Genomic DNA, 25,096 nt, shown 5'->3' on the forward strand with positions numbered 1-25,096 from the left:
ATTAATCAAACCAGGAGAATTCTTAAACGCAGGCTACCACCGATTGTCCATACTGTAACCAAGTGATAAGCAGAAAGAGGGTCATCTATGCTGTTTTCTAGATACACTAGGGGTCGGTTAGTTTGTGAAATCAGACACATCTGTAAATCCAGCTAGCGTCAGATCACAAAAGCGTTTGCTTCTAAACAATCAATAAACGAGCAAAATAAAAACACGTTAGCCAACACTGTTTTGACACCTGCGATACATAGATATTAGCTATCCATAAGCAACTTAAATTAATGCAAATGATGTGTAGAATGGGAGGAAACGAGATTTTACCTGGTCTGGCTGTGAGATGTGGTCTAGTAACGTGACTAGCTGGTATCGCTAGCTAGCTGGCTAGCTATTCCCCTCACTGACGCTTTCCCCTATGTTCTCTGGTCTTCCACGCAGCTGCACAAATGCACAGCCTCAACACCAGCAGCCAAAACGTAGGATAACTTATAGAAGTTGTTTAGTTATCATCCAAGTACGTAGCCTTCTAGGTACACTTCATTTAAGCGGTGTTTCACCATTCACACTGGTCAAATTAGCTCGCTGTCACGTTTGTAGCGGGCGGCGTGTTTAAAAATTCCCGCTAGAGATGTGGGCAATTTTTAGCGAGCTGTAATTGTGTCATCGAAATAAAAAATGTATTCCCATGATATACGCTGCCACTTAACTGCCTTATAAACAACTACACATTGCGTTAACATCCCAAATCGGCAGACGATTTTCGAGTTTAAACTTGTTAGAGCCCTGAGCGCTCATGTTACGGTATTTCGCACCGCCACCCTTCCCAAATAAAAGAGCCTGGAACCAGGACGCGTGGACGCGCCCAAGCAAATGAAGGGGAGAGTGCGCGTTCTCGTGTTCTGAACAGGCAGAAGAGCACTGCTACTGTAAAATCCCACGCAAGCGCCTTTCATACCTATTAAATCCAGTCAAACAAATCGCTACGTGTCATATACACATTTTAGACAACGGTAGTTTAGTCAACTATTTTGCAATTGTAAATTAAAAGTTTGTTACATGTATGAATGTATAACAGAAACAGTGACAACTCTATTAACTTATTAGACATTTCTCATCACATAAACTCTTTGCCCCTACAACTATGCCATCTTGTGGAGAATATCTGTAATAGCACTCAAGCTGTCCTGCTCAGTCCGCAAGGTATTTACAGGACAACCATTCCCGACCTTTTCCACTTTGTGGGCCACTTGCATAGCTCAAGTATTTTTCCGGCCGCCCAACACATCCGTTCACTTAATTCGCGTTTATCACACGTTTAATAACACCACGGGAGCCTAACAGTTCGCTTGTTTCACGGCAAAATGTATTTGAGCGATCAAAGAAGACAAAGTGTCCATCGGAAGATTATAGGATGAATTTCATGCCAGGCATAAAAAAAAAAAATCTTTTTGAAAGTTGTAAACTTTTCGAATATGTATATATATAATCTGAGAAGAAAAGTTTCTAAAGGTCGAAAACGTTTTTTAAGATCTAAATTCAGTTTCAAAAGTCTGAATATTTCACTTTTTTGTTTTATTTTGCTTACACATTTTCAGAGTTTAAAATTTGGCATTGTTCTCGCGGTGTCTTTTTGTTGTTGCCAGGTTTGAAATTTAGTTGCAAATAAATAAAAAAAACAACTCAATGCTTTTGTTAAGTTTTATTATTTCAAAATACAAAACATATTTGAAGCAGAATAAAGGTTGCATGAGCCTAGCATCAGGTAACTCAGGTTCCAGTCAGCAGGTATGACGTGATAATGCTTGTGGATTGGAAAGACTGGTTAGGTGGTACTCTTATCCAATAAACACTGCATTGGACACCTTGGTATCTCAGCCCTGTGATCACCTCAGGCCCTTCCGCACTCGCCTGGTACACCCACACCAACAGCACCTCCTCCGGTTCACTAGAGAAATGTCCACACTGTTCATGCTGAGGTGTTTCAGTTTAAAGAACAAGGTTACCATGCCAACCAGTCTGAATAAGTTATTACATATGGTTCTGAATTTATACATTTGTTAAATAGAAATAGGACAAGATTAACACCAGGTCAGACAACCAAGCAGTATGAAATGCCATGGTTTGTTGTGGTTTGTATATTATTCCTGCTTCAAAGCATCACAAATTCATGGGAGAAGAACATTTGTTTGCCCTGTGAAAAGAAAATCATGAAACCAACATAAGGCTTTGGTACAGCACCATATGATTCAGTTTTCTTCACTGGTAAATATGTTCATATTACAACAACAACACCTGAAGATGGTGAATGATTAACCCTTCGGCTGCCTCTTTATAACATTATGCAGAACAATGTGTTTGTGGTTACAATGTCACTTAGAAAATGAATACAAAAGAATGGCACAACAAAAATATTTTGGAAATGAGAGGTGCAAATGCAAAAATCACACAAATATGTATTTTAGAAAACAAAGATTACTGACAAAGACATATCAAATATGAACGTCCTAAATATAAAAAATCATACCAGACATCAGATACAAATGGTCATGATCAGTTTCTTGGAAAACAGGATTTCTTTCTGCTTGAGTAAAAAGTGAGTGCCAGCAATACATTCTAATAGGTGTGTTTGTGGTTACATTAAGATTTCTGTTTTGAGGCATTCTGAGGTAGGCCTAGTCTACAGAGTGAACAAACATTTGAACAAACTTGTACTTGTCAGAAATGCATCACAACACATTAATTGAAAATTAACATGACTTAAAAAATTACTATGGAAGACCCAAACTAGGATGGGGACTGAATATCTGAATAGTCCCTTCTACCTCTTATTGCATTTAATGAGGCATGATGTTGTTGTGTGAAGGTTGATGGATGAAAATGAGGTGAAATATTTTCTTACAAAGAGGCCACTAAAGGGGTTAACTTGACTGCAGTTCTGGGTGCTTGTAAACAGACTGGTCAAACAGAAATCAACCTGTAGAAACAGAGTGAATCTTTACCACCAAATACTTTGATGTGTCGTCAATGTGTTTATGACTGAAAAGAAAAGACATTGAAAAGGGTTTCCAATCTATGCCACATCGAAACTGCCTGTCTGACTTACTGGATGAGAAGGAATTCATTCGGACTATCTTAACACCCTGATCCATTAGATACACCAGGCATCACAAAATCGAACTGCCATGAAGCTTTTGTCAGGTTTGCTCTGTGTGGGATGTTTGACTGGCGTGTTGGTGTCATGTTTGACTGGCGTGTTGGTGTCATGTTTGACTGGCGTGTTGGTGTCATGTTTGACTGGCGTGTTGGTGTCATGTTTGACTGGCGTGTTGGTGTCATGTTTGACTGGCGTGTTGGTGTCATGTTTGACTGGCGTGTTGGTGTCATGTTTGACTGGCGTGTTGGTGTCATGTTTGACTGGCGTGTTGGTGGCATGTTTGACTGGCGTGTTGGTGTCATGTTTGACTGGCGTGTTGGTGGCATGTTTGACTGGCGTGTTGGTGTCATGTTTGACTGGCGTGTTGGTGTCATGTTTGACTGGCGTGTTGGTGTCATGTTTGACTGGCGTGTTGGTGTCATGTTTGACTGGCGTGTTGGTGTCATGTTTGACTGGCGTGTTGGTGGCATGTTTGACTGGCGTGTTGGTGGCTCTGACATTCTCTGCTGACCTATCCTCACAACAGGTTCAACATCTCTTTCAATCTTAAAATGTTTTAATTCTGTAAACTTCTCTCTATTACAAATCTACATAACAAATGACTCAACTGTTGAGCCTTCTACAATAAAACTGGGATAGTTGGTAAACAGCACGAGGAGGGTTAGAGATCTTCTCAGCATTCCAAATGAAGGGGAAATAGCACCAGAATGTCAGAATGTATCCAAGTGATCCAGTATGGGCAGTGTGGGTCTCAGGGAACCATCCCCCTGGGAGGAGCATGGGAGTGCAGCCTCTAGAATCATCTCATGGAATTGTAATGATGAAACGGGTGAGCCACTCAAAGCTGGAGAGAGATCATAAACGATGTGGCTAAATTGGAAACACACATACTTTGCTTTCATGAAAATAAATAATGTGGGTCTCCCTCACATCAGTAGCCAAACTGCATCCAATATCTGTTGCATACACACGTGCGGTTACATACACATGTGCTGTTACATATCTGTTACATACACATGACCTGTTACATATCTGTTACATACACATGTGCTGTTACATATCTGTTCCATACACATGTGCTGTTACATATCTGTTACATACACATGTGCTGTTACATATCTGTTACATACACATGTGCTGTAAAACATGAATGCTTGCACAGTCTGTTCAATAGAGGACTGAATATTACACAGGTTTTGCACTTTGCTGCTGTACAGATTGCAAGTGAGCATTATTCTTTCAAAACAACTCTGTTCTAAGATCCAGGATGCAGGGGTGGGGCTCCTGGGTGGAGTGTGATAAGATTTGTAGCCAGCACGATGGACAGAGCACACAAGATATTTCAGTCTTGTCTTTTAATGACTGTTTGCAATGAATCCAGCTCATTAGATCAGTAAATGCAAATACTCACAATGAGTCAACTGATGGAGTTAAGAAACGTACCAAACTGAGACAGGTCCTGTATCTTTCTCAATGCAACACACCAATGAGATTTTGGACTGTAACACTATAGCGTGTCTACAACATGTATTTTCTTTTTATTTTCAGATTTTTATTTTTTAACCAAGTATCTGTTTTCAACAGAACTTTCAAAAACATCCCCCAACTGAGTATTATCACCTTCCTGTCAAATCCTGCCCCTTCTTTCCTAAAAAAGAATCAAAAAAGAACAGACTCTTTCTACCCGAGTGTAGATACAACAATCCACTTTGGTTTATAGTTTAACATTATATTCATCTTCAACATATGATTCTCTTTATAATATTAGATTTTTAACAATTCCAAAATGTGTCACACACTAGAGATGTTCTGGTCCATTACAATAAGAGACTGAATGGGACCTAACTCATTTTCCACTCATTCTCCAAGAAACTTTGTGTGCATTATATTATCAAATACAAAATATATAGATAATAAGGTATGCTTCTTGAAAATATTATTTACATGGTGTCACTGTTTTCATGTGCATGTGCTGTTGTCCTCCAAATTAAATGTATATGCAACTGATCCCCAGCCTGACCATAGAGGGTATGTGAACCATAGATATACATGTCTATGATGTGAACAGTATCATGCTGTGTTGTAGGATTTCTGGGCGGGATGTGTGTGGTGTGTTGTGGTCGTTCTGGTGGTAATCTATTTGGGGAGGAGACATTTGTTTAATTAAATGAAACGCTCTAAATATAGACTTCCATTGAGGGCATTGGTCGGCGGTTTGCGAGCAGTGTGTTGTTACTACTGCTTAGGAGGTTAGAGAAAAGTTACTTATGTTGACCTTCCAAAACTGTATTTAGCACCAGAGGTATTCTTTTTACAGTATGAAAATTCTACAGACCAAGCGATGCCCTTGCCTGTTTATAGTAGAGGCAGGGTATACCTCTCACCTCTCACCTCAGACACAGGATGACACACAGCACCAGTCAGATCATATCAGACTGGAAGAGAAACCAACAACACAACAGGTCCCTCAACACGAAACACTACGATGTCAGATACAACCAGTTACTGAACTTTGGATTTGGAAAACCCACAACAGATACTATTGCTAAACTGTCACACAGCATTACATATGTTGTAAATCCTACTATACAGTTTAAAAGAGCACCACATGTATAGTCTGTTTTCTACTAGGTGTTAGTCCTGACAGAGGTCATCTATGTCATTAACATGAGAAATGTGTCAGCATACACAGCTACTGTAGGTATTTCACATTGTTCATCATATATTTATGACATTACTAAAATATATATCTAAATACAATTTCTAAACCAATCCAACTGCACAAAGTACATTCTTTTAATGTTTCTTGGCTTAATTCTACAGCATCATTTCATTTTTGCCGAGCTTAATCTTAAATGCAAAAATATAATTTAATAAACATTTGTTTTCTTTTTCTTTTTTTTTACCTCAAAGAACAGACAACACAGGCATCTGAACATTAACTATTCAAGCCAGGTGATTCTGACCAGATCACAATGGAAATGTTTGAACCCAGACCACTTCACTGTGCAGTGTCATTTAAACGGAACAGCAGAAACAGTGAAACAAGTATGTGCTTTGATTGTATCTTGGTGTGGCCAGAATATATTTGCCCTTTTATCATATTATGAGTATAACACTCTATGGCCATACTTTTATGTAAAGCCACAACAACATGTGTATTCAATATTAGAAGTAATTTCTGATTATATATTGTACTTACACCTCATAGCACAGTCTCCTTATTGGCAATATATTTGTATAATTCATATCATATATTTAAATATAAAAATATGAAAGATTCCTAAATAACTTCTCTTTCCCCATCACCTTCCCTTGGTCATGTGGGGAACAGCATACAGTTAATATGCATGAGCTCCTTATTAGAGCAGCATCCCCACAACACAACCATGCACCAAGCACCTCACTACACAGCCATGTTTCATCCAGAACATGTGGGATCTGTCTGACCTGAGACTCTTCAGGCTCGTTCACGTACATCGTACACGTATCACGTACAGCTTCACATACCATCGCTGACTGCAGAAATAACTAGCTGCAAAGCAAACCTTCAGGACTGGAAACATCCATTAGATTCACTACAAACAACGTGCCCCTTCTTTTATCCCAACTTGAAGCCAACATTCAAGTGGTACCTAACATTTCATGGACCGTGAGGGGCTTTTGAATGCTAATGCTACTACTTTATCTATGAAAATCCCTCTATATTCTGCTTAAGTAGCAGACACAGATTCAGCCAGTTCTAAACCAGGACATAAATCGGTCAAAAGAGAACAGCCAATGCAAGTTGGTCTTCTAGCCGAAGGGTTAGACTCAAATTAGGTGAATTTAGAGATCAAATCCTTTCAGCTCTGAACGTGAATGAACATACTTGAATGTTAGAAATAATTTGACATTATTTGGTAAAAATCTTTCTTTGAATTAGTCTCTTGAGATTTCTTCAGATCAAAATAGTAACACCAACAGGAAAAGCCTCAAAAAGTTTACATTAGAAACAATCTGAAACAAACCAAGCCTTTCCACTGCCTCAACAAATGAGTCCACAAAATGTTATTTTCCTGCATGAAACAGAAGTTGTTTTATTGTGAATCCTACAGATTTCCCATTGACTTCACAGGCCACAAGAAGTCATCAGCACCAGTATTAATGTGAAGGTTAGGGTTAGAGTAGGCCTAGAGTTAGGGTTAGGGTTACAGTAGGCCTGGAGTAGGGCTCTGGATCACAATCCCACCAGAAATAACAATCTAGATTAAATGCTCATTTAACCTGACAGATCCAAAATCAGGACATAAATTACTGCACACTCTAACCATCTACATATCTTGCCTTTTAAAGTGACAACACCAAAACACAACCATTGTCATGAGCCAACGTTAAGACAAACATAACCTAACAGGATCACTATCAATGATGTCCATCAAGGATATCAATAGGTGTAATTGTGTCAGCGGGCAGTGAAGTCCTGCTCGTCTCTGAGGTGAGTGTGGAACCAGTGAAGTGGGGGAATTAAACTGAAATATTTTTTTCATACATGAAATCCAAAATAGGGGAATATATATAATGTGCTTTATGTAAGTGCATGCATATATTGTCCAATTTATTTAAAATATACACATTTTATAATACATTGTGCAATATATGCAATTATTGTATTTACAATATAATATTTTGACATTTAACATAATATGTTTAGCGCATTTGAGATCTTTGTGATTTAATTTCTGGAGATAATTTTCAGAGAAAAGTGTTAAGAAAAGCCAAGATAATAATAAAACCTTAAGTGGTTTAAAATGTGTTCAAAACAGGAAGAGTGCAAATGAACATAGCGGTACTTGTATTGTCGGAAATAGTGTTTTCAGATGTGCCAATGAGTGTTTGAGTGAGGAAAAATGTAGTAGTGTTTTCAGATGTTTCAGAGTTTTTATATCTTCATGTTTTTACAAGGACAGACCAGACTTCAGGTTGGCTTCACTCATAAACTCCACAGTTCCGACCTTTACTATTCTCCTCTATACTGTATACCTATGAGATCCATAAACTAACAGTGTTGATCTTCACCAGTGATTCAGAATTGTTTCAGGATTGGAAACAAAACGTGTGAAATAGAGTTTTAAAGTAGCATTTTCTGTTACAGAATTACTTTAAAATGTCAGTCAAATGTTAGTACAGCACTGCTTCAACATAGGATTACTTTGTCAGTAGGAGACAAAAGCTGTGAGAAGAACCACCAATATAAAATACAGTGCCTACAAAGTAGTTATTGGCAGAAAACATCTTGTCAAGACACATCTCGTCAAGTTTAAGGATAAGGTTAGGGTTAAGGATAGTTGTTTTCAGTTCCTCACTCAAAAGGATGTTTGTGTTTTGCAGCTGCAGTCACAGAACAACCAACATTTCAGGCTGTCAGTAACAAAATAAATGACCTGTCAGTAACTAACTAGATGACAACAACAGCACAGAAGCATGTTGGTCCCTCCATCCAGCCACACAGCTGTCCTACTGACCACTACTGGAACACCTCCATACCACCCACAAGGTCTTCTCCAAGATATTTCTACAAATGAATCCACAAATGAATCAATGGTAATCTATAGAAAACAAGCACCTTTAGATGACACAGTAATCATTTGGCCGCTCAGCCCAGGAATGCCACAAGGAGCTCTTCTGTCGGTTTACCAAACGAGAAAGTGTGTTTTGGCAACACAGTGACCAAGTGACAAACACGTGACAAAGAGCAAGGCTACAAACACAGCACAAGGCTGTCAGGGCAGTTACTCTGATACAGAAACTCACATTTAGTAAAACATGAAAGAAAATCATAATTGATGTAGGGAACCAAAATCCTTGAAAAACAATTCAATGCCTTTGGTTCAAGGTCCTCCCACATGAATGACAAAATACTATAGAATACTATAGAATACTATAGAATACTATGGCACAAAATCCTGTCCTCTTCTCCGTACAGTACATGTTTCAAAGATTAAGGAAGTTGTGGTATGTTTGGCATTGCTATAGTACTTTTAAAATAAAAGGATAAGGATCCCTCTGTACTACCCATAATGCTACAAGATAAGTGTGGTTAAAGATCAAACAATTATATATGTATATATTATTTTATTTATATATATACTGTATATGCAATATGGCAGTCGCCAAAGTTTTGCTCCAGTGCAAACGCCTGTCCCAGGTGTGAGACCTCCTGGACCATGTGACATGAGAGATGCAGGATTGGCCAGGTGAGAGACCTCCTGGACCATGTGACATGAGAGATGCAGGATTGGCCAGGTGTGAGACCTCCTGGACCATGTGACATGAGAGATGCAGGATTGGCCAGGTGTGAGACCTCCTGGACCATGTGACATGAGAGATGCAGGATTGGCCAGGTGTGAGACCTCATGGACCATGTGACATGAGAGATGCAGGATTGGCCAGGTGTGAGACCTCCTGGGCCATGTGACATGAGCGATGCAGGATTGGGGGGCAGCTCTGGGCATCTACACCCACATGTGCCTGACGACTGCTGCAGTACTCTAAATGTGATCCTTTGTAAAGGAATGTGTGTATTGTGCTTTGATTATGACAGCTTTCTGTTTTAAAATTATAATGTTATGGGAAAAAACAATAAAACAATAAATTGTATATCAACTTTTTCAAATAGAAATGTTGCATAAGTGGACCAGAATATCCTGCATACAAAATATCCATAATAACACCTTTATTGGTGTTCAAATAACCATTACGTAAAAAACAGTTCCTAATCTGTGTGGATCCAGTTTTAACAGACCTGCATCAAAACAGCCATTGCAGTGTATAACTCAATGGTCAATTATCATAACTCATAAACTTCATGAAATTACAACTTGATTACACTGGAGTCAGAATAATGAAAAAAAATTAAAAAGATTCTGAGGTACAGTTTGCAGCTTGTGAGAATCCTGTGTTTGACTGGCGTGTTGGTGACATGTTTGACTGGCGTATTGGGGGATGTTTGACTGGCGTGTTGGTGGCATGTTTGACTGGCGTATTGGGGGATGTTTGACTGGCTTGTTGGTGGGATGTTTGACTGGCGTGTTGGTGGGATGTTTGACTGGCGTGTTGGTGGCATGTTTGACTAGCGTGTTGGTGGCATGTTTGACTGGCGTGTTGGGGGATGTTTGACTGGCGTGTTGGTGGCATGTTTGACTGGCGTGTTGGTGGGATGTTTGACTGGCTTGTTGGTGGGATGTTTGATAGCGTGTTGGTGGCATGTTTGACTGGCGTGTTGGTGGGATGTTTGACAGGCGTGTTGGTGGGATGTTTGACTGGCGTGTTGGTGTCATGTTTGACTGGCGTGTTGGTGGGATGTTTGACTGGCGTGTTGGTGGCATGTTTGACTGGCGTGTTGGTGGGATGTTTGACAGGCGTGTTGATGGGATGTTTGACTGGAGTGTTGGTGTCATGTTTGACTGGCGTGTTGGTGGGATGTTTGACTGGCGTGTTGGTGGGATGTTTGACTGGCGTGTTGGTGGCATGTTTGACTGGCGTGTTGGTGGGATGTTTGACTGGCGTGTTGGTGGGATGTTTGACTGGCGTGTTGGTGGGATGTTTGACTGGCGTGTTGGTGGGATGTTTGACTGGCGTGTTGGTGGCATGTTTGACTGGCGTGTTGGTGGGAGAGGCTGGAGGAGGAAGCAGGTGAGACGTGCTGTAAACAGAGACTGACTATACCTCTAGGTTCATGGACCCCAAAACATTCTTTCTAAATAAAGAAACTACAATGCTTTCTTGTATGTTTTGCACTGGAGCAAGACTTTGTAAACCTCAGGTAGACGCTCTATTTTCCTTTTGTCTTTTTTGTTCTGGAAACCATTTTTCCCCTTGGGGCAGAAGTGAGTTTGAATGGCATGTTACGTTTTGGGGGAGTAGTTTAACCTTGGCAGACTCAGAGGAGAGTGGCATGGTCTGGGTCCATGCTGTCCATGCTGGCCAGAATGGCCTTTTGGTCCTCCCTGGGAGAGCGGCGGTACAGCAGGGCAGAGAAGCGGGCGTATGGGTCCTGTCTGAGAGGAGCCTTCTTCTTCTTGCGGAGGTAGAGAGCTTCTTCAGGCTGCAGCACCCGGGAGGAGCAGGGGGGCTGGGGCTGAGAGGAGGAGTCACCTGGGGGAGTGGACAGGGGTCAGAGGGAGGTCAGAGGTCAGGGGTCAGGTACAGAGACAGGGGGTGAGGGAGGAGAGTAAGGACCAGGGGTGCTAGTGGATCGTGGATGGAAAGGCAAGGCAAAGGCAAAGAAAAGAGTGTTAGAAGAAACATTGCAAGATCTGTTTCTCTAAACAGAGTCAAAAATCAGAAGCTCCTTGAATAAATCTGCTGCAGAGCGCACACAACTTCAGACTGGGGCAGAGATCCGACCTTGGGGAATGGGGAAAAACCACCAACATTCTAATGTGCGAAGCTATAGGCTCTCCCACGTGACCTGACAGGACACCTCAGCCATCTCTGCCAGTCTTCTTCTTTGGTGAAGCTGGACACTCACCTGCTTTCTTTCTACTCTTTGAGTTGTTGTTGTTGACGACCATCTTCTTGACTTTTTTAAGACGTTGGTATCTCAGTGCCTCTATCCTCTCAGGCCCCACAGGAACACCTCCGCGTTTTCTGAGCAAAAACAAAAAGACGAGACAGATAACCCCAGGAGCATCGATCAAACCTCCGGCCCTCTGATCAGCTCTGCCAGTCAGCAGAGATGCTGCCCGCAGAGCTCCAGCTACCTCCGGCTCTCTGCAGCGCCGCTGCTTCTTGTCTACGACACACCAGGCTACAGCCACAGGAGAGTTCTTATCAGAACATCTAAATGAAAGCAATATCTAATAAATTACACTGGTGTCATATTTATATCGACATATTTTATTAAATAAGCAGGCTATTGATCTAAAACTGTCTAAAAATGTCAATTTACTTTGAAACCATCATACAGAGAAAGGACGTAATACAGTTTGCACCTGTTGTGATTGAAGAAGAACGGTTTAAATGACAATGCATCACATGCTGTATACAACCCTTTCCAATCTTTACGCTCTTTATCAAATCACAAGTGCAAACACGTACCCTACATTTTCTACCTTAATCTGAAAAGTTTAAATGTTGTGGAGGGTATGCAGGTGTGTTGATGTGTGTGCAGGTGTGTTGATGTGTGTGCAGGTGTGTTGATGTGTGTGCAGGTGTGTTGACAGTGTCTGCCGTCCATGTCACATACAGAGACCCTTTCACCTGGCAGCTCACGGTTAGCCTAACCCTAACTCAGGCACTCTGTCAATACACAACCGGGCTGGTTCACAAGGCAAGGAAGACACATAGCATTACAGAGGGGCTGTCCTGTGTTTGTGGCTGTTGGGAGAAAAGGCTGTTAGTAGAGGGGGAAGACATCTGAGTAAGACAGCATCATCAGTATGTATTCATAGACATGGAAACTGTCTACAATGGGCTTCACCATGCTGACAGGGAGAGATGGCGGGAGGGGAAATGGCGACTTGGGAACAGTCACATAACGGAAAATAAGCCAAAACCAAAAAACCAAACACGTGGACAACAAATGTAACAAGAGTTTATTCAGATAGTAGATCTTTTTTTTCTGTTTCTTTTTTTTTTTTTTACTGAGGAGAAATATTTAGCAATAGCATGCATGGCAGTTTGCACATGGAACAGGACTTTAAAGGGGAATACATTGATATCCACTTCATAGGGCACTCAGAACTGGGGGTGCTTAACTCACGCCCTCGACTTATTAATATTTCCCCACAAAAAAATAAAAAGATTGTGTTCTGGAAACACACTTGCTTCACATGATAGTGACAACTGTTCTGCAGTCCAAACATACAAGTGTTATATTGCGCTCTCAAGTATTTTGGTTCATGCTTTAAATACAGAGGAGTTTATTCACATAAAATATTTCCTTGGAATCTGAGTAAAGAAATATTTTCAATTAGTCTTATCAAAAGCATCTTGAGAGGGCTGTTAAATATGTTTGTATCAGAGGGACTAAATCTGTTACTAGCCAGGAAAACCCATGCTAACAGAGTTGCCTTATCAGCCAGTAACAGCTACAAAAAGTTAAAAGATGTTTTTACACATCAAAAAGATGACATTCTCACGCACCAAAGCATTTGCAGCTTTGTTAAGGCATCTGGATGTGTGTTTGTGCAGGAATACTACTTTCAACTTTCTGTCATATGAAGACAAACTTGACTTTTTAGGGTGTCAGATTTCTGTGCCAAGTGTTTCAAATCAAACGCTCCTTCAGTGTTTCCAGCATTAACACCAGGAGGAAGTGACGTCAGAGAAACATGCCTAACCTGAGACTTGCTCAGACAGCAGCATATGCAAACTAAAATCAGAATGCATAGTGTTGAAGACTGCAGAACTGAAATACTTTGGGAAACAAAAAGAAAGAAAAGAAACGAAAATAAGAAGTTGATAGAAGGAAGGAAGTAAACAAAACAAGATCCAAAAGCTCGTATTCCCCTTTAAAGGACGAGGTGATTAAAGCCCCACCTGCGACCCCCCCCTCTCAGACATGGATCCGACCCTTACCTATTGAGGTGTGGAGGACCTGGTGTCAACAACGCTGCCCAGATAGCTGAGATCAAAAACAAAGCAGGTCAGACTCCAGGAGAAAACCAGCCCTAACGTCACACTGTATGATGGAGACACTGCAACACATGACAAGCAGACAGGCCCTGCAGCACTTCGCCCAACAAGCACCCTGGGACCTGGGGGACACCCTGAGGCCTGGGGGACACCCTGGGAGCTGGGGGACACCCTGGGAGCTGCTGGGGGACACCCTGGGGCCTGGGGGACACCCTGGGAGCTGCTGGGGGACACCCTGGGGCCTGGGGGACACCCTGGGAGCTGCTGGGGGACACCCTGGGACCTGGGGGACACCCTGAGGCCTGGGGGACACCCTGGGAGCTGGGGGACACCCTGGGAGCTGGGGGACACCCTGGGAGCTGCTGGGGGACACCCTGGGAGCTGGGGGACACCCTGGGGCCTGGGGGACACCCTGGGAGCTGCTGGGGGACACCCTGGGACCTGGGGGACACCCTGAGGCCTGGGGGACACCCTGGGAGCTGGGGGACACCCTGGGAGCTGGGGGACACCCTGGGAGCTGCTGGGGGACACCCTGGGAGCTGCTGGGGGACACCCTGGGAGCTGCTGGGGGACACCCTGGGGCCTGGGGGACACCCTGGGAGCTGCTGGGGGACACCCTGGGAGCTGGGGGACACCCTGGGAGCTGGGGGACACCCTGGGAGCTGCTGGGGGACACCCTGGGAGCTGGGGGACACCCTGGGAGCTGCTGGGGGACACCCTGGGAGCTGGGGGACACCCTGGGACCTGGGGGACACCCTGGGAGCTGCTGGGGGACACCCTGGGGCCTGGGGGACACCCTGGGAGCTGGGGGACACCCTGGGGGCTGGGGGAAGGGAGGGGGGCATAGGGGTAAGGGTGGACAGAGAAGAGAGGGGGGGAGAGATAGAGGGGAGAGGGTTAGGGGTAGGAGGAGGGTTAGGGGTAGGAGGAGGTCAAGCTATCAGGTCACTAAGGAAGAGATGAGCCCTGTGACTCCAGACATCCTCCAGCCCCCCTCTGCCTCCTCAACAAGACCTCTACCATCCAGGCACAATGAGTGCCTGTTTTGTCGGGAAGTCAATAAAGGTGCAGAATATGGGCTTCCTCCTGTTGGGTGAAAGCAGGGTGAAGCAAGGCGCAGGTGGAGAAACAGCCTTCCAGATGGTCCTCTGATTCCAGGCTTGAAGGGGCTCATATTCAACAAATAGCACAATGCGCTGAAAATGGACAAATAGAATGGTGCTTTCTTTCAAGACATACTGTAGCCCCAAATGTTCTGTGGTCATCTGTGAAGCAAATGCATGTTTCTTGTCACATCATTCTTTTTTGTTACAATGCCAGGGTGTTTACATAAAAATAGAGAAGGAATTTGCTGAAGGTGACAACTTTAGCACAATGCTTCACAGATTGTTTTCATTAATGTTTTAAATTTGATGTCTGGCATGAAAAGCAGCATTGATTGAACTCCCAAGCTAATCAAATATCTCTCTCTATATTAGTGCAATGCGGGATGATGTAAAATATCCTGAAGACTTTCAATTTAAAATTGATAATAAATTTGGCCGACAAACATTCTTTCCATTTGATTGAAAAGTATGCTTGCTGATGCGGATAGTAGAGAACCTTTTTGCAACACTGTGGTCCCACTTGAACTCAAAGCAGAATGGGATGAGGCAGATGGGCGCACAGAGAGGTCCCTGTCCGGGGGCTGCAGCACCTACCCTGAAGATGACAGCTGTGGAGGAGACGGCTCAGATGACAGCTGTGGAGGAGACGGCAGGACGTCCCCCTCACTCCTCCTCTGGGATGGCATCTGTCCAAAAACGTTGCCGCTTTCCACGGGGGGTGAGGGGGACTGGGAGGGGTAGCTGGTGGCGGATGTGGCCAGGGCCATATGGGTGCGGTAGCTGGGACCGGCTCTCCTGCTACTCTGGGCGGGAGAGGAGGAAGGGGAGGACCGTCGGGAGAAGCTGGCTGACGCGGGTGGAAGTAGGGTGATCTCAGACATCTCTGGAGGGATGGTGGGCTGCACGAGGCCGGGGCGGGGCCGGGGGCGCACCACGATCTCCGGGGAGCCGTTGTGGGAGCTGAGGGGGCTCTGGGTGAGGGGCGAGAGGCGGGAGGGCTGCAGTACCACCTGCTGCATGCTGGACTCCATCCTGCGGATCTGCCTGGGGCTGAACCGAGGGGGCTCGAACCATCGCGTGTCCAGACTGCTGAACGTGCTGGGAACCACGTGGGCCATGGGGGCGGGGTAAGGCAAGACAGGCACACCCATCCCGTTGCTGGTGTGTCTCATCTGGCCCAGACCCGGGGCCTCTTGCATAGTGACATGCTTGGCTGGAGGCCCCTTGGCCTTGCTGGGAGACTTGCCTGGCCGGCTCTTTGGGGCCTCCAGCGACAGGACACCAGGATAGGAGGGCATCTGCAGGGATGAGGGCTGGAGAACCCCGAGGGGAAGGACGTGAGGAGGGGGGGGAAACAGAGGCTCCCGGTGGAGATGCAGAGAGTGGTGAGGAGGGAAGATGAAGTGAGGCTCAAGACTGGCAAAGGTGAAATCCGGTCTTTGCCAGATGTCTGGGGAGCGGGAGGATGAGGTGAGCGTCAGGGGGAAGCTGGAAACGGCATAATGGTGGACGTCTCCCTCCCCCATTTCTTCAGGAATGGCTGGGTGACCAAAAGGCCCTTCTGGGAGATATGGAGGGGAGGACATGACGGAGCTCAGAGGGCTGGTGTCGGGCATGTAGAAAGGAGGGGGGGGGGTCGTGTTCCCCAGGACTGCCCAGGTAGCTGTAGAAGTGGCTGGGGGGGAACACCCTGTGGTGGAGCGAGCCTCGGATCTGCCCCGTGGCTTGCAGACGGCTGCTCTCCATGATGGTCATACCTTCCATGGGCCTCTGGAAGCGAGGGCTGTAGGCTGGAGGCTGCATGTAGGAGTCCTGGCTGGAGGACATGGGGGAGATCTGGTGAGGCCGGAGCGTGGCCATGACGGGAGGCATGGGCCCAGGGTCGTCGTTCTCTTCGTCCGACTGGCGGAACTCCGGATAGAGGTCGGACTCTTCCACGAATGGGAAGCCCTCGATGCGTCGAGGCTTGACGGACATCTCTACGTCGGAGGGGTCCATGACAAAGCGTCCGTCTGGCCCCCGGCTGATCAGTTCGATGGGCGTGGTGGGCTCGGCCTCCTGCTTGGACACGCTGTACCTCTTGCTGATTATAGCTCTTTTGGTCTTCTTGTACAGAGAGAGCTCCTCCTTCCTGCCGGGACTGGAGGGCATGTGCTTAACGTGAAGGCCGTGTCCTTCCTCTGACGATTCAGATGGCGGTCCCACCGAACGCATGCTTTCTGGACTCTCCTTCCCAGAGGACACCCTGACAAGCAGACAAAGGAAGCCGGTCAGAACCAGATCGCTAACCTCCATCACTCAAACACACACAGACCACTAACCTCCATCACTCAAACACACACAGACCACTAACCTCCATCACTCAAACACACACAGACCACTAACCTCCATCACTCAAACACACACAGACCACTAACCTCCATCACTCAAACACACACAGACCACTAACCTCCATCACTCAAACACACACAGACCACTAACCTCCATCACTCAAACACACACAGACCACTAACCTCCATCACTCAAACACACACAGACCACTAACCTCCATCACTCAAACACACACAGACCACTAACCTCCATCACTCAAACACACACAGACCACTAACCTCCATCACTCAAACACACACAGACCACTAACCTCCATCACTCAAACACACACAGACCACTAACCTCCATCACTCAAACACACACAGGCTAGACCCAAGCATGAGAACATTTTGGCTGAAACGCCTTCACTCTTCAACTTGTGTTTGCTCTAAACCACATGCCCCGCTATTGAAACACGGTAGACAGACTTTATGGCGTGCTGTACCATTAATTTAATTTGTCTAGACACAACTTTTGAGACATAAACCTGCTGATTTGTCTGTGTCTGCAGAATCTCAACATAAATAATCTCTTTAATCACACTGTTAATGTCTGTGATTCATATTGATACCATTGATCAGAAGCTTTGTGCTCAACTTAGAAATGTAGTGACTCAGTCCAGGGAACTGAATGTTTCTAGAACATCTAACTCCCATGCAGCCAGTATTGATCTAGACTGTAGTGATGATATTGTTCTCCACCTTTTTCTGGAGATGCCTTGTCATCCCTCACTCCTTCCTGGATACACTCTCTCATTATTGATGGCCTCAATTCAACTCATGCAGTATTATGTTGTACATGTTCTTTTATGTCAAGTTGAAAACACTCTTCAAATACATTTATTATCAACTCAGTTAATAGTATGTGTCTAATTCAAAGCCATTAATAATTCAATGTAGCCATGAGAGTTACCAAGTAATGAGGAACAACAAGCATTTCCCAGAAACAAGAGAGGAAAGAGGGGCTTTTTGAAATGATAATATCTTTATTTAGACAAAATACAACGCTTTGCTCAGGGTTTTTCATATTTCTTTTCTGAATAAGTCTTGTTATTGTGCTTGTGCTGGCGAAGGAGGCGTTTCCATGGCAACTGACCGAGATGACCGAGATGGCAAAGATCTTGTCTCTGCTGAGTGCAGCGCCCTCCTAACTATTCAAACCATCACTTTAACATAGCTGCTACACACTCAAGGCATTGGAAAACACCATTCAAATATGACAATGTAGTAAGAGACACAATGTGACATTTCAGAGACTTTATACCAACTACTTATGAAAGTACCTTGTGTTTCATTTGATCTTCAAGCTAATGAAAGAGTCTGAGACCAACAGATGTTGCATGCCGTTTTTGTAACTAAATACTGGCTTGAATATTTCTTACATTTCCTTTAATTTGAAAGGTAAGCAGTTGGAGGCATAAGAGAGTGTATGGAACACTAACCGTGCTGCAACTCTTAAGTATTGAAACAGTCTGAAATGCCACATTTTATACCGTTGACACAAACTCATTTTTTCAGCGTATTTTCATGAGTGTTTAGTGGCAGAGCAAATGCAGCACTTCAGTTTTCTCAGAACATCTGAAGAACACTAAGCTGCCAGAGAAAACCACTATGACAGCCGGTTAGTGCTTCACAAGTTTGCAAGAATAGTTCCTGACTGTAAGAACAAGATCCATAGCAACAAGGCCTGCATTCAAGACACTCAAAACTGGCTGGTCATGGTCCATATGTGCTGTTGTGAAACCAGGAAGTCAATACAGGATGAGGACAGCTACAGAATTAAAGGCAATCATATTTGTTCTCTTCAATTCAGTGTCATTTATTCTAGGTTCATCAGCTGCATGGTTGAAAATATTATTCTGGGTAGTTTTTCATTATGAAAAAAGTAGATACCCATTAGATAACCATCTGTATTTGCCATGTGTCTAATGTGCAGGTATGAGAAGATTGTCAGCCTGCAAATTATTCACTTCCTGTAAATTGAACACTTTTACTTGTTATAAAACTGCACATGCTTAAAATACAATAACTGCATAATATTTGCGTAGAACCAGGATCACGATTTGGCACTGATGATGAATACTAACTACAACAAGCTTACACAAACTATACTGTATCGTTAATACTTCTGACACAATAAATCAATTTAAGACTTGCAAAGCATGGAAAAATGGGAGAACTTTGCCAGAAGCGTTTATCAAGATAATAATTTGCCCAAGAAAATATGTTTAAAGGAAACAATGCATTGCAGGAAATCAGTTCACAAAAGCTAGATAAGAAGAGGTGTGCAGATTTGGCAGGGCTAGGTCAAGCTCGAGTGTGCAGGGGAGGGTTCGTCACAAAGAGGCAGCGATTGAGGGGTTGTTTGGCTGCAAAATATCTGGAAGAACACAAGGCACATTCAGCTTCTCAGAAACCCAGCAGGAGGGTGGAACACACTGATACACTCACTGACAAAGCTCTCATTCTGGACTGTTATGTTTTACAGAGTCGTGGAAGGGGCCAGGGCCGGATGGTACAGACCAGCCTGTGTGAGGCAGCTGGGAGAGCTGGAGGTTCCTGTTGCAGAGGACAGGGCGGAAGCAGAAGCACAAACTGCAGTGCAGCCAATGAGATGCCAGGGGACTTGTTTACCATTTGACTGTGAGACTAACTGGGATGGAAGGCCTGCCAACTCAAAAGAGAAGCAACCAGTCCTGCTAGATACCTTCTACATACCAAGACGGGTTTAGTATTACATGTCCAGCAGCAGGGGCTCATCGTGGATTGATTGTGGACGAGGTGAATGGATTGTACCACAATGGCCTTGAAACTATTCAGGAGTAATTTGACCTTAAGCTGGAACTCTATTGAAATTGGTGGGAGAGTGTGTTGCCATGCAACAGACAGGTACCAAGCATACATTGTTAAGGGACGTTTCTGTGCAAAATATACATGATTATTTAACGTGTACTCAATAAGAACATAAGTTTCGCAGTACTTGACTCATGCACAGATATGTAAATAAAGCCCTGCTACTGAAAATAATGTTTTGAAAACCCAAATAACAGAGAGATGTGAATAAAGTGAAGTTCTGTGCAGTGAGACTGCCCCCTGCTGGACATGTAAACCACTTCAAACCCCCTGATGACTTGAAATAATCTTCTTGTGTTTTAGAAACTGAAAGGACTGGCCATCACGTGTGCATCTCCCTTGAGTGGATCCCTCCCACAGCTCTCTGGCCCCTAGCATGATGCTGGGAGGGTGCTGTCAGGAGAGCATGCAGCCCAGGCCAGTAGGGAGGTTACTGGTGTGCTGGGCAGGGGGGAGAGAGGGCGGGGGTGAGGCAGGGCAGGGGAGGCTGGGCAGGGGGGAGAGAGGGCGGGGGTGAGGCAGGGCAGAGGAGGCTGGGCAGGGAGGAGAGAGGGCGGGGGTGAGGTGAGGTGGGGCGGGGGAGGCTGGGCAGGGGTGAGAGAGGGCGGGGGTGAGGTGAGGTGGGGCGGGGGAGGCTGGGCAGGGGGGAGAGAGGGCGGGGGTGAGGTGAGGTGGGGCGGGGGAGGCTGGGCAGGGGTGAGGGAGGGCGGGGGTGAGGCAGGGCAGAGGAGGCTGGGCAGGGAGGAGAGAGGGCGGGGGTGAGGTGAGGTGGGGCGGGGGAGGCTGGGCAGGGGTGAGAGAGGGCGGGGGTGAGGTGAGGTGGGGCGGGGGAGGCTGGGCAGGGGGGAGAGAGGGCGGGGGTGAGGTGAGGTGGGGCGGGGGAGGCTGGGCAGGGGTGAGGGAGGGCGGGGGTGAGGCAGGGCAGAGGAGGCTGGGCAGGGAGGAGAGAGGGCGGGGGTGAGGTGAGGTGGGGCGGGGGAGGCTGGGCAGGGGTGAGAGAGGGCGGGGGTGAGGTGAGGTGGGGCGGGGGAGGCTGGGCAGGGGTGAGGGAGGGCGGGGGTGAGGCAGGGCAGAGGAGGCTGGGCAGGGAGGAGAGAGGGCGGGGGTGAGGTGAGGTGGGGCGGGGGAGGCTGGGCAGGGGTGAGAGAGGGCGGGGGTGAGGCAGGGCAGTGGAGGCTGGGCAGGGAGGAGAGAGGGCGGGGGTGAGGTGAGGTGGAGCGGGGGAGGCTGGGCAGGGGGGAGAGAGGGCGGGGGTGAGGCAGGGCAGAGGAGGCTGGGCAGGGAGGAGAGAGGGCGGGGGTGAGGTGAGGTGGGGCGGGGGAGGCTGGGCAGGGGTGAGAGAGGGCGGGGGTGAGGTGAGGTGGGGCGGGGGAGGCTGGGCAGGGGGGAGAGAGGGCGGGGGTGAGGTGAGGTGGGGCGGGGGAGGCTGGGCAGGGTTGAGGGAGGGCGGGGGTGAGGCAGGGCAGAGGAGGCTGGGCAGGGAGGAGAGAGGGCGGGGGTGAGGTGAGGTGGGGCGGGGGAGGCTGGGCAGGGGTGAGAGAGGGCGGGGGTGAGGTGAGGTGGGGCGGGAGGGCGGGGGTGAGGCAGGGCAGAGGAGGCTGGGCAGGGAGGAGAGAGGGCGGGGGTGAGGTGAAGTGGGGCGGGGGAGGCTGGGCAGGGGTGAGAGAGGGCGGGGGTGAGGCAGGGCAGAGGAGGCTGGGCAGGGAGGAGAGAGGGCGGGGGTGAGGTGAGGTGGGGCGGGGGAGGCTGGGCAGGGGGGAGAGAGGGCGGGGGTGAGGCAGGGCAGAGGAGGCTGGGCAGGGAGGAGAGAGGGCGGGGGTGAGGTGAGGTGGGGCGGGGGAGGCTGGGCAGGGATGAGAGAGGGCGGGGGTGAGGTGAGGTGGGGCGGGGGAGGCTGGGCAGGGGGGAGAGAGGGCGGGGGGTGAGGTGAGGTGGGGCGGGGGAGGCTGGGCAGGGGTGAGGGAGGGCGGGGGTGAGGCAGGGCAGAGGAGGCTGGGCAGGGAGGAGAGAGGGCGGGGGTGAGGTGAGGTGGGGCGGGGGAGGCTGGGCAGGGGTGAGGGAGGGAGGAGGAGGCAGGCCGGGGAAAGCGGGGAAGGGGTGACGGAGGGCAGGGGTGACACAGGGGAGGGCAGGGGGGAGGTGAGGTGGGTGAGGGGGGACAGGTCAGGGCTCACTCACTGAGGGCTGGAGGCAGGGGGCCTGAGGCTTCGGCCGTCTCCCCAGTAGGGCTCAACCCCGGGGAGGGAGCTAAGAGGACTCCTGCGGGGGGACGACAAGAGATGGAGGAGGAGAGCAGGGGGAGGAGAAGATGGAGAAGGAGAGCAAGGGGAGGAGAAGGGAGGAGGAAGAGGAGGAGGAGAAGAGGAGGAAGAGGAGGAGGAGAAGAGGAGGAAGAGGAGGAGGAGAAGATGGAGGAGGAGAGCAGGGGGAGGAGAAGGGAGGAGGAAGAGGAGGAGAGAAGGATGAGGAAGAGGAGGAGGAGAAGATGGAGAAGGAGAGCAGGGGGAGGAGAAGGGAGGAGGAAGAGGAGGAGAGAAGAGGAGGAAGAGAAGATGGAGAAGGAGAGCAGGGGGAGGAGAAGGGAGGAGGAAGAGGAGGAGAGAAGAGGAGGAAGAGGAGGAGGAGAAGGGGGATGGGTAGGAGAAGAAAGGAGAAGGAGAGCAGGGGGAGGAGAAGGGAGGAGGAAGAGGAGGAGAGAAGATGAGGAAGAGGAGGAGGAGAAGATGGAGAAGGAGAGCAGGGGGAGGAGAAGGGAGAAGGATGAGGAGGAGAGAAGATTGAGGAAGAGGATGAGGAGAAGGAGGATGGGTAGGAGAAGAAAGGAGGAGGAGAGAAGGAGGAGAACAGAGGCTGTAAATGAGGTGTCTAAACGTCCATACAGCAAGAAGAGACCAGATGATATTCAGGTGACAGGAGAACAGTAGAGAGAACAGAGGAGAGATAGAATAACAATAGGAGGAGTTGAGAGATTCATGTGAAATAAAGACAGAAACAACAGATAGATTGATAGATAGAGGACCACACAGGCTGGAACAGTGTGAACTGCGGACTGAGTGTCGTGGATATGATGAAGTTCACAATAATTTGTAGCCATGGTCTTGCTTTGTTCACACATAATTGTACAAATACAATTACGATAATTTCTTACATTTGTTTTCTGTATTTCTGTAAATACTGGTAAAATCATATGGAAATAGCCAAGGCCAACCACAGTTGTACATTGGGCCTGTGAGTAGCAGAAATGGCTAAATCTACATCCTTAAATCTTTTTGACAAAAATAAACAGTAGAAATGTTTGACACATACCCTTGGAGAAGGTACATCGAGTTAATATTTTAGTATATTTATATCAATCTAATGTTGGACTTTAATATGATTGCAGTTAAAGCACACTTTCAGACACATACTGGTTGTGTGTGTCTCGGAAATTATGAACTGTCTTTAGATGAATGAGTTAACTGTCTTTAGATGAATGAGTAAACTGTCTGTAGATGAATGAGTTAAATGTCTTTATATGAATGAGTTAACTGTCTTTAGATGAATGAGTAAACTGTCTTTAGATGAATGAGTTAACTGTCTTTAGAGGAATGAGTTAAATGAGATAACTTACTCCCATAGTAAAGCTCTTACGACCCCAAGTGCATCTGAAAAGCACACCATCTGACAAACACACCACGCTGTACAATACAGGAGCATGTCCTAGCATTAGATGTCAGTGTGGCATCATTGTATTTTACAGAAACATTCAAATCTCATTGTCTTTCTGCAAGGTTAAACCTTGTTCCTCCAGCCTACTGTAGCATATAAGGTATTGGCTCACACTGTTTGAAGATTATAATGCAAAGATAAAGATGTCAAGATAACTGCAAGCCTGGATTGTTGTCTTTTTTACTGTGCTGACATTGGTTCAAAACTTATGTTGCAAACACAATGTTGCCACATATTTAGAGAAAACAAATGACTGATACATTATGTGCATCTGCTTGACATGAAAAAAATCTGTGTGACAAATCCAATGTCAAAGTTATTAGAACTGTGGATAAAACATATACGTACAGTCTCGTCGACCCTTCAGACACACACACGCACACACAGACACATACATACACACACACACATACACACACACCCTTCTGCTAGCAAGCGCCTTCATAACGACAGCGTCTCAGCCTCATAATCCAGGGTTCAAAAGGACCTACAACTCGTCACTCCTGAGGGTTCCCTGAAATGTTATCACTCAAAATCCAGAACACAATATTGCTTTCTTATCTGTATCTTTTCCTCTTTTTAATGTTATGAAATCCTATGCTTGGAATCGGAACATTCTGAACAGTCATTTAAGATCCTCCCTGAGATTCCCTCCTGACTGTATCATCCCCTCTGGAGGGTTCCATAAGGAAAAACACCAGTTCTGTGGGAAGCCCCAACTAAAGTAAAACCCCACCCTTAGACCCTCAGCCCCACCCTGGGACCCTCAGCCCCACCCTGGGACCCCCAGCCCCACCCTGGGACCCCCAGCCCTACCCTGGGACCCCCAGCCCTACCCTGGGACCCCCAGCCCCACCCTGGGACCCTCAGCCCCACCCTGGGACCCTCAGCCCCACCCTTAGACCCCCAACCCACCCTGGGACCCCCAGCCCCACCCTGGGACCCTCAGCCCCACCCTGGGACCCTCAGCCCCACCCTTAGACCCCCAACCCACCCTGGGACCCCCAGCCCCACCCTGGGACCCTCAGCCCCACCCTGGGACCCTCAGCCCCACCCTGGGACCCCCAGCCCCACCCTTAGACCCCCAGCCCCACCCTTAGACCCCCAGCCCCACCCTTAGACCCCCAGCCCCACCCTGGGACCCCCAGCCCACCCTTAGACCCTCAGCCCCACCCTGGGACCCCAGTATATTCTGTGTCTGTGTAAACCTACATGGCGAATAAAACAAATTGCGATTCAGATTCTGAGACATAGCGGACCAGGCGCAAGCTTTTATTTTGAAAAGTAGA

The 25,096-nt window shown here is 46.8% G+C and overlaps 1 protein-coding gene across 1 annotated transcript in view; it reads right to left on the reverse strand.

The window, feature by feature from the left end:
• Positions 1–1,748: 1,748 nt before the first annotated feature.
• igsf9bb (immunoglobulin superfamily, member 9Bb) overlaps positions 1,749–25,096 on the reverse strand; it is a 49,708-nt gene continuing 26,360 nt past the window's right edge. The window contains 5 exon segments of the mRNA XM_047042873.1: positions 1,749–11,287; positions 11,664–11,782; positions 15,472–16,508; positions 16,510–17,122; positions 22,278–22,358. Coding sequence (XP_046898829.1) covers positions 11,073–11,287; positions 11,664–11,782; positions 15,472–16,508; positions 16,510–17,122; positions 22,278–22,358 — 2,065 coding nt within the window. The 3' untranslated portion in view covers positions 1,749–11,072.

The sequence above is a fragment of the Hypomesus transpacificus genome, chromosome 20 (genome assembly GCF_021917145.1).
Source record: "Hypomesus transpacificus isolate Combined female chromosome 20, fHypTra1, whole genome shotgun sequence".
Taxonomy (NCBI): domain Eukaryota; kingdom Metazoa; phylum Chordata; class Actinopteri; order Osmeriformes; family Osmeridae; genus Hypomesus; species Hypomesus transpacificus.